Source organism: Equus quagga, chromosome 15, assembly GCF_021613505.1.
Source record: "Equus quagga isolate Etosha38 chromosome 15, UCLA_HA_Equagga_1.0, whole genome shotgun sequence".
Taxonomy (NCBI): Eukaryota; Metazoa; Chordata; class Mammalia; order Perissodactyla; family Equidae; genus Equus; species Equus quagga.
This window is the reverse complement of record NC_060281.1, coordinates 10875051-10887480: the sequence shown is the minus strand read 5'-3', so window position 1 is coordinate 10887480 and position 12430 is coordinate 10875051. Positions and strand designations below refer to the sequence as shown.

The window sequence follows — 12430 nt, the reverse complement described above, 5'->3', positions numbered from 1 at the left end:
TGCTTGCAAAAGTAGGCTAATATTTTAAGCTGCTCATCTAAAACAAATGTCTTCAGAACACCTTGCCTAGGCCCAAACCCGGTGTTGTCAAGGCCTCTTCTCAAAATCCTTGTGCCTTCATGCAACCCTCCAACCTCCACAGGAGTATCCGACCTAAGACCTACTCCATTCTCCAAAACCAACCTCTTCCCTCCCCAAAACTCAAACACCCCCTCTCTCAGGCTAGAAGGAATCCACTTAGTCTGGGAAAATTAACATAAAAATGTGAACACCCAGTGCCCCCCGAAATTTTCCAAAGGCTTCTGTATTTGAGACAGAGGATGTTTTAATAGTCCAGATGAACTTCTAACTGGTAGAATTATTAGAATGAAGCAAAGAGAATCAACAGAACATAGCTGTAGAGAGAGTGGTACTTCAAAGCAAAGAATTATTTAGAAATTGTTCCATTCTAAAAAAGAACAAAAAATGCTTTCTTTTCATTTCTGAATCTAACATCTGAATTCACTTCTAGAGCTAACGTTTAAGTTTACATCAAATGTGAGGAGTTTGTACCCAAAGATGTTCCTATGGCTACTGAAGTCGGGGGAGAAGCTGCTGTTTGCATGTATAAGTCTTTTGAAAAGGAGTTGTTTGTAAATTGGGGGTTGCCTGGATCTTTCATATAGAATGAAGGTATTCCACACAGGGTAATTGGGAGGAGGGGTGAATGTTATTTTTTCAATGATTTCATAATTCATTAAATTAAAAACTATTACTATTAAGCACTATGCTAAACACTGGAGGTCCAAAGGAGAATTTAGTTTGTATTAACCTTCATTGTGAAGTGCTTGCACACAAAAATTATTGCAATAGTTTCATTAATTTAATTACTGCCTATTTTTGGCATCAGGGATGCAAAATGAACAAACTATTCTTCAAGGGGCTCACAGTCCAGTGACAGATATATTTTTCTATGCATACTGAAGACTTATAATGCTATAACAAGTCTAAGTGTGGGATACTGCAGTTATTTTGATCTGATTTTGCAATGGGGTCGTCATATTTTTCAGAAATTTAGAGAACTTTGAACATAAGACTTTCTTTATCTTAGAATAAGCGCTGACCCACCTATCCACACAAGAATTTCTCCTCTGTTTCAGTCTCATGACTCAACACTCAGCTCCCAGAACTCTATTTCTGGCTAAAAGAAAGACTAGATCTGTCCTTCACAGGTAACTCTGTTTGATGAACATCTGCAAAAACTTTCCAGAGAGCATCTAACAAAAATGGCCGGCCAGTCTCAGTTGGATCTACAGTAAAGTTCCCTTGTCTGTTTTAGTTCAGGTTCTGTTGAACTAATTGAAATTCTATCAATTTTCCAAGCCAGAAATTCTCTAAAGGAAGCACAACTCGGAGTGTTGCTAGGGATTCTGTTTTTCACATATAGGTCCCTGATGTGGGTAAGGAACCACCTCCAGGGGAAAGAGTCCTAAAAGGATGGAAGAGTGTGTGTGTGTTCCTGTCCTCCTGCCAGATTTTCTGAAGAAAATGGAAAGCAGATCAAGAAGTCACGCCAACTTGAAGATTGGTGGAAAACTACAATTTCACTTAAAGTAGTAGGTGGCAATGGGGCTAGATTATGGCTAAGAAAAGGCAATAAAAATGAGGAACACACGAAACTTGGAAATATTGGAAATCAGAGGCTTTACCATATAAGACAAAGGGCATGCTAAAAATTTGCTGTGGAAACATATGTGAATAAAAATTGGTGTCACTACAAGATGCCTAATGGACCACTAATGAAGAACCAGAAAATATGAGAGGCATCTGGCACCTCCCCAAAAGTGGAGAGCCCTTTAAAGACCCTGGCAGTGGCCTGAATCTCACTTGAGGGCCGGGGAAGCGCTGTGGGCTTCGAGAGGTCAGACATCACAGGATTCTGATTTCCACACCATATCTCTTGCAGATCAAATCATTTTTATGTGTAAGGTTCCAAGTTGAATAAACTATATAAATATATTTTAAAAAGAAGCTTTCTGGTAGGTCATACCAAGTTGTCTTACAAGTCATATTCTCCTAGGGAGCATCTTTTGGTATTTGTCCTTTCTGTTGAGGCATCCTAAATAACACGCAGTTACTTTAACTAAAGAACACCTGGCTCAACTTTCCTAAATGCAATCCAAAAATAGTTTACAGTATTAAATCGATTATAATGTGCTGAAGTCAGATTCCAAGCCAAATAGATTTGCTTTGAATGAAACATTGAATGTATACTTTAATGCCTTAAATTCCATTTCTTTCTTGATCTGAAAGCTTAAAGTACATCATAAACTATCACATTAAAATGGACAGGAGAGACCTGCACAAAAGATCTGAAGAATTAAATTATCTTAGATCAGCAGTTCAAAAGCTAAAATTTTCGGTCATGGTGATTGGAATACTAAGAAACTTCCATGTAAATGAACATTATGATTCATATTTAACAAAAACTATTATGGTCACCTCAAGTAAACGATGATCAGTACACAAAAGATCCTTTTTGGCTAGGGAGTCATCCTTGCTTTCAGTTAGTCATTATTTTTACTTAGGTGGATATTTTAAAATAATATTAAATGAACAAATTAAATGAACAAGACTTATATACAGTGGACAAGCCACTTAACTTTTCAGTATCTTAGCCTGTGTTTAAGTTATGTCACAATAAGAATCATCTTACTTAAAAAGTTATTCATATTTAACAGCATAGGAACATATGCAGAATATTCTGTTATGTAAAAAGTAATGGGTTATAAAATAGTATACACATCATGGCTCCAATCATATAAAAATATGTACACAAATAAATATGTAGATGTTTATACACACACACAAATAGTATATATACACATATACACACAAATAAATATATGCAACTGGAATATATATATATATGAATATGATTAAAAGAATATACTCCCAAAAAGTAATTATTACAGGATTAAGTGAAATAAATAAATATATATGCCTCTATTTTTAGACTTAGACATCAAATACAACATTAAAATCAATTTTAAATTTTTTATTTCATTTTTCTACCTGAAAATTGTTTTGCCAAATTTATAACATTTAGACATTCAAGAATTTAGAATATATTGTAACAAATGCCCTTTCTTCATTTTTTACCAGGTTGCATGGAGGTATCACTCTTGGGATCTAGCAGCAGTGTTTGGGGAAAAAACAAAACAAGCAAACAAACTAACAATGCTCCTTCTCTTGACTACAGACTGGGGTGTCGGCTTCAGTTTCAGAGGCAGTTACAGATTGGAATACATTTTTAAAAAATCACTGAAACTCAGGTTTTAAGCTGTTCTAAGGCTTTAGGTGGAAATTTCACAACAGGGTCAACGGTGATTAGGAATTTTGTGCATTTGCTAGGCTCTTGTTTGTGCGTTTTAACAAAAATAGCATGTCCTACTCACTTTGGGACCTTGAAGTCCTGGTTTTCCTGGAGGACACATACAGGGAGCTGGAGTGGAACCCACGTCACTGGGTCCATTGAGGCACTGCAGAGACAGAAACGGAAATCAACAACAAACACGGAAAGACGCATGGACATGGATATGTACATACGTACGTGTCTGCATGTGTGAAATGGTAAAGACATCTTACATTTACTTTCCAGTTTAATTTAGCTTAATCCATTAAGGAATTTTGAATCACAAAAAGCTATGAATACTAAATGAACTTCAACTATATAAAAATGGGTTCTGTTTGCCTAATATACTCACAGTTGATGCAAGGAGGCTGAACAGTCTTACAATGCAAATATTACCTTAAGGAGAATAATAGTATCCTGGCCTACCTCACCATTCTGAAAGAAAACAACAACAAGTGTGTTTCAAAACATGTTGTTAGTTAAATTTCTAAATTATCTTCCTAATTTACAGATATTTCTTTGTCCACGTTAGAGATACATGAAGTACCAAAACCAGCAAAAGCTATAACATTTGCTTGTAACTATCTAAAAACTCACTTATTGATCCATGTTATTACTACATTTATAGGAGGACAAAGGAAGGAAATGAATAATGATGAAGAGTAGAAAGAGAAAATTAAAATGCCAAAGCTGCTTGACATAATTGCCACGCAGGAACAAAAGGGCCTCAAGTGGGATTTACATGCTCTCTTGAATTTGCTGGAAATTAGGAACCAGAGAAAAAAGTCAAGACACGTCTAAGCAAGTCATACACTGCATGCATTAGATTTTATGCACTTGACTTTAGGAGAGCTTCTCACTAAACAATCTATTTCTCACTAAATAGCACAATTTTAAATAGGTTAGTAATCTTCCCAAACAATAACAAATTAGACCAGAAAATGAGAAGTGGGAATGAAGATACGAAAGGCATACAAGCCACATGCAGTCGCAGCTGAGAGTGAGGAAGAAGGCACAAAAACACAAAAAAGTGGATGTGAGGATTCAAAATAAACCAAGTAATGCTGTGCTTTTATCATACGGTAGGTAATGGTAAAGGGCATAACATCGATGCAGAGATATCAATACAGTACGTACAATGGACTCTCAAAATGCAATAACTTATTCATACTTTTAGGAGAGATTTATATTCCAAGTTATAAGTATTTAAAAGAAAAATTATAGCGTTTAAGCAATTACCTATCTAGAAAACCCAGAATGAATCATTTCTAAAAGTTTCCATCTTTGATTTTATTTTAGATCTTTTAAATGTGCTGTTCTATGTCAAGTTTTCAGAACATGTAGATTCACCAGTTACTCAGTTTGATGGAAAAAAAGGAGATGATGACAGCATGACCACACAAACTGAAAGAACCATGTAGGGCTTAATATCACTGGGAATCGACATTGCCAAAGAACTTCACAACATTCTACCTTACTCGCGTTAGCAACTATATGCCATTGTTTGCCCAGGGGAAAAGGAATTGATTTTATACCCACACATGTACATAATCACACTCTATAACATTTTAGCTTGTAATCTTTTTACTCTTGACACATTCATGAAAATAGCTAAATAAATAGAAATGATGCTTCTATACTCGAAACATAAGAAAATCTTACTTAGGTAACAACAACAACAAACTATATGCTCATTATAGTTTAAGAAAACGTGCTGGTGAACAGAAAAACGACTTATTTCCTACTTTTCAGAATGGTTCTGTGTGCGGTATCCGGTCCATACATTTAATTAGGTATACAATTGCATTTTACACACTGGATATTCAGAGAAAGAATCACACATTTTTCTAGAGCGGGTCCAGTCCTGCTTGAGTATGGAACAATCATAATCGGAGATGATGTGGAAAAAGGCATTTCCTGTGGTCTTTCATTCACACTTGCAGAGTAACACGTTATCATTTTATTTCACTATGAGCATCATTTTAGTCAATGTAACTTTATTTCCATTGACAATTGAAAAAACAAATTAACTCTCTATATAAAATTAAAGCTTACATATTATCTGCTTTTTATTTATTGTTTGGAAAGTACTGAAGCGACACTTGGGAAGAAATAATGCATCCTACTCACAAATCCAGGAATCTCACATGCTGTCTCTCGGTTGTTCTGTTCTGGGTCACAGTAGATTCGCAACTTTTGGACGTCAAACTAGGGACATAAACCAAATGGAGTCAAAGTTGAGGCACAGGCTAACCGTTCTATTAGAGCGACTCAGATACGCAGACACAGTCACTATAGTTAGCAACTGTGTAAGGTTTAGATCAGAGTATTTAGCTAACACAATAAAAATGCAAACTGAATACCTAACATACAGTATAAAGATGCGATGCTGCATAACTCCTCAGGAAAACTTCTCTAGCACCAAAAACAAATTTCGGATTTCCTTCAGGGACCCAGTGGAGTTTTTTAGTAACCCTCTATTAAGAGCCAGTCTAAAGAGCATTCTCTAGGTCACAAAAGCTTTCCCAGGCTTTCTGTGTTTATCCTAAATCTCTACAACATTCCTGATTGCATTGGGTGAGCTCAAGATGCCATTTTTAGTCTCAGAGATTTAGTTCCTGGCATGGAGCGTTGGGCGCTGAGAAGGGCCTGCATGTGTTACCATTTAAATATTTACTACAATTTGATATGTAACATTAATATATAGAGACCATGTGTGTAATCATACATCTGAATGTGACAGTCTCCCCTTAATAGAAAGAGTGGGAAAGACATACCTTTCAAATAAAGGATTGTAAAAAAAAAAAAAGGCAATCTTTTACATATACACTTCTCAACCCACACACAGATACCAAAAAGTTTAAGAGATATCAAAAAGTTAGTTTTGTGCATGAAGAATTCAGATATGTATTAATCTAATTTTATCCTCACAGCTGCAAAGAAATTTGATAACCCCCACTTATAGTTCTAATCATATTCCCTTTTCAAATTCATTATTTAATCTATGCTTCTCTTGAGAAATATGAAATTAATGGTTCATATGAATGCAGAAATTGACCCTGAACCCAGGGGAACATTTTTCTAAGTGTTCTTTTTGTTTTTTTTTTAAAGATTGGCACCTGAGCTAACAACTGTTGCCAATCTTCTTTTTTCTTTTTTTTTTCCTTTCTGCTTTTTCTCCCTAAATCCTCCCAGTACCTAGCTGTATATTTTAGTTGTGGGTCCTTCTAGTTGTGACACCTAAGTATTCTTATAAAATAGATTGTCTAATTTTGCGTTTTTATACAAACACACTATCACACAATTTCACTAATGAACTGATCACATTTTGACTGCATATCTGAAAGGAATTCACAAGTAAGTGAAATACTGTTAAATGTGGTAAGCATTGCCACAAAGGCCAGCAAAGCCTGCATTTTATACAATGCAAAAAGCAAATCATTATTTACCCACCTGAACAGTTTCTTCTTTCCCAGAGTATTTTCCAATTTGGGTTTGCCCACTGATAAAGATCCCTAAAACTGGATGTAAGGGCTTGTTTTCAATTTGTAGATCATCGATATACAGAGTTACATCCTGTTCTGTTACTAAGAGACGAATTTGATGCCAGCCTTCATCAAATAATGTCTACAGGAAGAAAGTATAGAAGACGCATAAATAAAATTCCTAACAATTTTATTTTCTTTGTTCCCATTCCCTCGCTGCCAACCATAAATCCATACCACACAGATTAGTTCTATTATATACTAATTCATATTCACCTGTCAATTCTTACAGAACTACCACATTGCCTTTAGTGAAAATGGCAGACAACAAATTTTTTTCAAATTTCATCTGCTTACCAAGTGAAGAAATTGTGTAAATGCATAATTTCACATACAATCTTATACACTTCCTAAATTATATAGTATACTGTTAGACTATCACAATTACAATAATGATCAAAACTTAATTGCTCTTATCATTGTATCTATATCCCGAACACATGACTTGGAAAGTACACTTTTATTTTTAATTTATGATTTTACTAAATATATATTCCTTTGTGGGGAATAAAATGTCTTCCTAATTAGTGTGAATTTTGCATCCTTTATCTGCCTGTACTTAATGTTCTAACAATTATGTCTTTATTTCGATATCCTTTAGGACATGGCAGTGTAAAACAGACCAACATGGACTCTGAAATTGACCAGACATAAATTCAATTTCTGATGTCACCATTCACTAGCTGTGTTACTTTGAGGGGAAACAGTATCCTTGAACCTTGGTTTCTTTGTCTGCAAAATGGGAGCAATGGGGCTTTTTCCTTGGGTGGTTATTATAATTAAATGTACCTGGCACCTAGTAGCAGACACTCAAAACAATGTTAGTTCCCCTCACCTGTTAATCCTATATGAATTAAGAAACAATTTTCCTTCCGTTGTTGCTTTTACTCAGTAAAGCAACATTAAAATATGAAGTCAGTATCTTTTCTCTCACGTTAAAATCATGGCTCTCTTTTCCCAACACATACAAATCTGATGGTGATTCCCCCATGAATACCATAGTCATATCCAGGAATCTTTACCTTAACTCGAGGGTCAGCAAAAGTGACCACTTGTGAGCCATTAATTATGCTGGTCGTCGTAAATAATAACGTTTTATCCACACCATTTAAGGTAACTGCAATTTGTGGCCTTCCATCGATGGTCAAAATTCTCCATAAGTCCCACATTTTCTTCACCTTAAATCTCTGAGTGGAGACAAATACGTACGATGGAGGAAGGCCTTCTGGGAAAACATTGCTAGAAAAAGAACATGTGTAAGCTTAAGTTATTCTCAACAAGTCTACAGTCATATCCAAAAACACAAGCTGTATAACACATAACATTTACCTTGTGAATTCTGATAAATCAACTTTGGATGTTACTTCATATCCTTTTATCTTTGTTGGTGAAAGCTGGATTCTTTTCTTAACCTTTTTCTTTACATCCAAGCCTAAAAGAATATCAAACCCTTTCTCATCGCGAGCTGCCACTGGAATTCGTGTTGGACAGACAGATTCTACAAATCAAAAGCAAAGGCAGTAAAAGTTGATTAATCATGAATTACTCCCACAAGAAAAGAAAATCACAGGAGAAATATTAGGCAACATAAGAATAATAAAATCTATATATGCACATAAATGTATTTAAACGTATTTTCTGACAAAACATGTGGGAGTGTTTTTGGCACTTGAGAGTGAAGTCTCAATTGTCTTTTTTACCCCCAAAAGGGGATAAAAGTAAAATAGAAACGTAAGAGGAACATTTGTTAATAGATTGTTTTAAGGGCAACATTATGCTGAAGTTTATAATTCACTGTTTTCAATAGGAGGGAACCAGTACCTGGGGGATAGGAAAGCACTGGAACAGGATTCATGACTCTCATCCAGGATTTTCTATGAATTAGTCATGTGACCTTGGATAACTCTCTGAAATTTGTTGGATCTAGAGAAGAACTCTAAGATTCCTTTCTTGCATTCCTTGCATTTTAGGGATAAAAATTAAGTGTCATTTCTTATATTCTTTCCAGTTCTAGCAGTTTATAATTCTACAGCTCAAACGGCATGGGGTTCTAGCACTCTGGAAACAACTGAACTGTGAGTCTTTTCTGTTCATGGAAGTCCTTCAAATGGGCTATTATCTATGAGGATTTATACTATATATTATATTTATCATATTTACAAATAAGTAAAGACCATGTCCTTAAGAAGAATCATTAAAGTTAGCATTATCAGTCACCTACATAAATTATAAAAATATGATATGCTTTTCACTTCACTGCTCTGGGAAACTAGTGTCTCAAATTATGTGGAAATATTTATATGGTTGAAATTTATTAAGCTGTTATACTGTAGAAATGTTGCAATAGTTTCAGATTCTTCCAAGGCCTTCATATAATATACACATCGTGCATGATTGCTTATATTTTACAAGACAGCTAACAGAAAAAAAAACGAACAAACTCCACTAAACACACTTTAAGATAATCACTTTCTTACATAACATTAAGGGAAAAGAATCATATTTGTAATACAATAAAAAGTAATGAGATGGATTTTATTAGTCCAAAATGAACAGTCATGACTCGTACCATAGAATATTGCAAATATAAAATAAAAGAAAGGTTTGATATAAATAAAATTAGAAGGCACCTTGCCAACTTACGACCAGCTATTTTCATCAAACTCTGTAATCTGAAACTTATTTTTCTCAGTCAGCGGTAAGGAGTGAAAGAAGGCGGAGAGAGAGATCAGAAGAGTTGGTCTAGCTGAAGTCTCTCCTCATGAAAACATGAGGAGCAGGAATAAGTGTTCCCAGTAATGCTGTCTTAAACAATTTAAATCATAAATCAATGAATAAAATTAAATCTTTCTTGTCTTATGATGCAAATTTCTTTTTTTTTTTTGGCAGGGGGTGGGGTATACAGCAATCTATGAAGCCTCAGTTCAAATGCCTTTGATTTAAAACTGCAAAAGAGAGAAGTTCAGCTGAAAAGAAAACGTGTTCAACATTACATCATAAGGGTAATTATTGCTGCTTTGAATTGCTGCTTTGATTTGCTTTGCAAAAGAAAAGTCACAAGATGTCAAAGATCTCAGACTTAAGACAAGAACCTTAGGTTCAGACCTAAGCCTCTCAACCTTTCCTGAACCTCTGGATTCTCATCTGTGAAGTGAAAATAATGACCTCCTTCACAGTGTTCGTCTGAAGATCAGATATGATATATGGGAAGTGCTTTGAAACTCCAAAATGGTGGGCAAGTACAGAGGGTAAAGCAGGTATTGTGTTCATCCTTTTTCTATTAAAGCATCCTTCCTGCTGTATTCTAATCCCCCAAATTTTATAGGAAACATGGTGGCACAGTTTGTGAAATCAGCAATGTCAATTAATGGTCACAACATAGCCATATTTTCATTACTCTCTAGCACATCTCATTAGAAAAAATATATTTAAATAATTATGTATATATATATATATATATTTTTTTTTTTTCCCTGAGGAAGATTTTCCCTCAGTTAACATCTGTTGCCTATCTTCCTCTATTTTGTATGTGACCCACAGTATGGCCGCTGGCAGACAAGTGGTGTAGGTCCGCGCCCGGGAACCCAACCCAGGCCACAGAAGAGGAGCACACCAAAGTTAACCTCTAAGCCACCGGGATGGCCCCATAATTATATTTTCTTGAAGGAATAATTTTTGTTCCCAATTTTCTTACCTACATGGAGAACAATAATATATCCTTACACGTGGGAACTAAAAAGAAAAATGTAGTGAAACTGCTGAAATACAGTTTATACGTTTGCATATACCTAGCTGGAAGAAACAGATAAAAGAAAGTTTCTTTATATAAAATGCTACTTTGATGATCAACAAACAATTTTTGCACAAACTTCAGGGAAAACAGAGGTAAATAGTTAACTTCCCCATTGTGTAGAAAAAAGAAATATATATATATAAGTATACAACCTCATCCAGAGAGGGGGAATGGAAACTGGAAACAAAAACTGGAACTTGGAAGTTATCATTTTAAGTACAATGAAAATCTCAGGCTAAGAGAGACTCAGTTGGGAGCTTGCTATAACACCTCCAACAGGTAAGTAGAACAATCTAGATAAACCAAGTTCGCATAAGGGAGTGCATTCAGGAGCAAGAGCAAAACACAGAAGACCTAAGTTCACACACGGTTTCCTACACAGACTACAGTTATAACTTCATTTTACTCCAAAATGTTCAGAGAGCATTGGGAACGAGAATGTTTTCTGGGATGAATACAGATTATTCCATTTATTTTAAGCACTGGTGTCCGGTAATATTTGTTTTCCAGTTAAATTTCAGGGCTTAGTAATAGAAGTAATTCAGTCTTATCAAAATAATAAAAAAATGTGTTTTATTTAACATCCCACCATGGATGGGGACGCAAAAACTGTATATATCTTGAGTCTGGCCAGGGCAATGAAATATGTCCAGCTACACCTTTCTAGTTATAAGTTAATATCACAGAGGCACTGATGAACACACTATTCCAGAACATATCTAGCCTAGTTTCCAAGTGCCTACTCAGTCCAATTCCACATTGCCAGGTAGTTTGTGTGTCAATCCTCTCCAGAAGTCGCATATTTTATTGAGAACTGAGGAAGTCTATCAAGGAAGTTGCGGTCAGAGACTAAAAGTAATTTCACTAATCCAGACCTGATTGTCCAACAAAACAGAGTGGTCCATGGTGCCTCTGGTAGAGCTCAGATCTGTGCAAGTCAACTTCTTCATGCTCTCCTGGATTGAACTTAGCTTTAATGTAAGGCAAACAGGAGTATATGTGTCATTGATACACACTTCCAATGGTGTTCAGTGGCATTTAATACATTTGCCTTCCTGAACATCCCTTCTATCATCGTGAACTTTAATATCGTGCACAAGTTCAACAAAAAGGAGGCACAGTCACCATCATTTCAGTTTAGTACCAAGATTGTGATGACTGAGACTCCATCACATCATATTGGAAATACAATAAAATAACAATAGGGAAACCAAAACAAATTATCCAAGTAGAAATCCTCTTGCCAAAGATTAGGTAAATAACAAGGAAAACAGCACCAACTTCACACAATTTCTTTGCTCATTACAGATTGAATGATCTCATTCTCCTTTACCAGCAAGTAATCCCATTGTCTTGAAACCTTGGTTGATTTAGAGTTAGCAGTCCTCTATCTGAGGAAGGTGTCTGCCAGATGCACGCTGACAGAAAACGGGCATATTAAGCATAGATTTTCGTAACATTCCATTCGGTGATAAGTCAATGGGAAAATAGACTCTAACTAGCCCTTAGCACAACTTGTGTACAAACCAGAAAAGTCAAAATCTTTTGCACCAGTAAGAGCCTCACTTATCATAGATATATTACTTTTTGACAATAAGAAAAAAATATAAGAAATGGAAATCCATTTGGCTTAGAAAATAGTTACATAATTTTAAAGGCTTAAAAATTATAAAAATAACGTCTGGTTTTGCCATTTTT

At 35.3% G+C, this 12430-nt stretch overlaps 1 protein-coding gene across 5 annotated transcripts in view; it reads right to left on the bottom strand.

Moving 5' to 3' along the window:
• COL21A1 (collagen type XXI alpha 1 chain) overlaps positions 1-12430 on the bottom strand; it is a 169141-nt gene that overhangs the window by 85956 nt on the left and 70755 nt on the right. For all 5 annotated transcript variants that reach the window (XM_046640526.1, XM_046640524.1, XM_046640528.1 and 2 more), the window contains 6 exons: positions 8269-8437; positions 7962-8178; positions 6848-7021; positions 5525-5602; positions 3821-3829; positions 3438-3521 (listed from right to left, as the gene is read on the bottom strand). In XM_046640526.1, coding sequence (XP_046496482.1) covers positions 3438-3521; positions 3821-3829; positions 5525-5602; positions 6848-7021; positions 7962-8178; positions 8269-8437 — 731 coding nt within the window. The remainder of the gene's footprint in view (positions 1-3437; positions 3522-3820; positions 3830-5524; positions 5603-6847; positions 7022-7961; positions 8179-8268; positions 8438-12430) is intronic.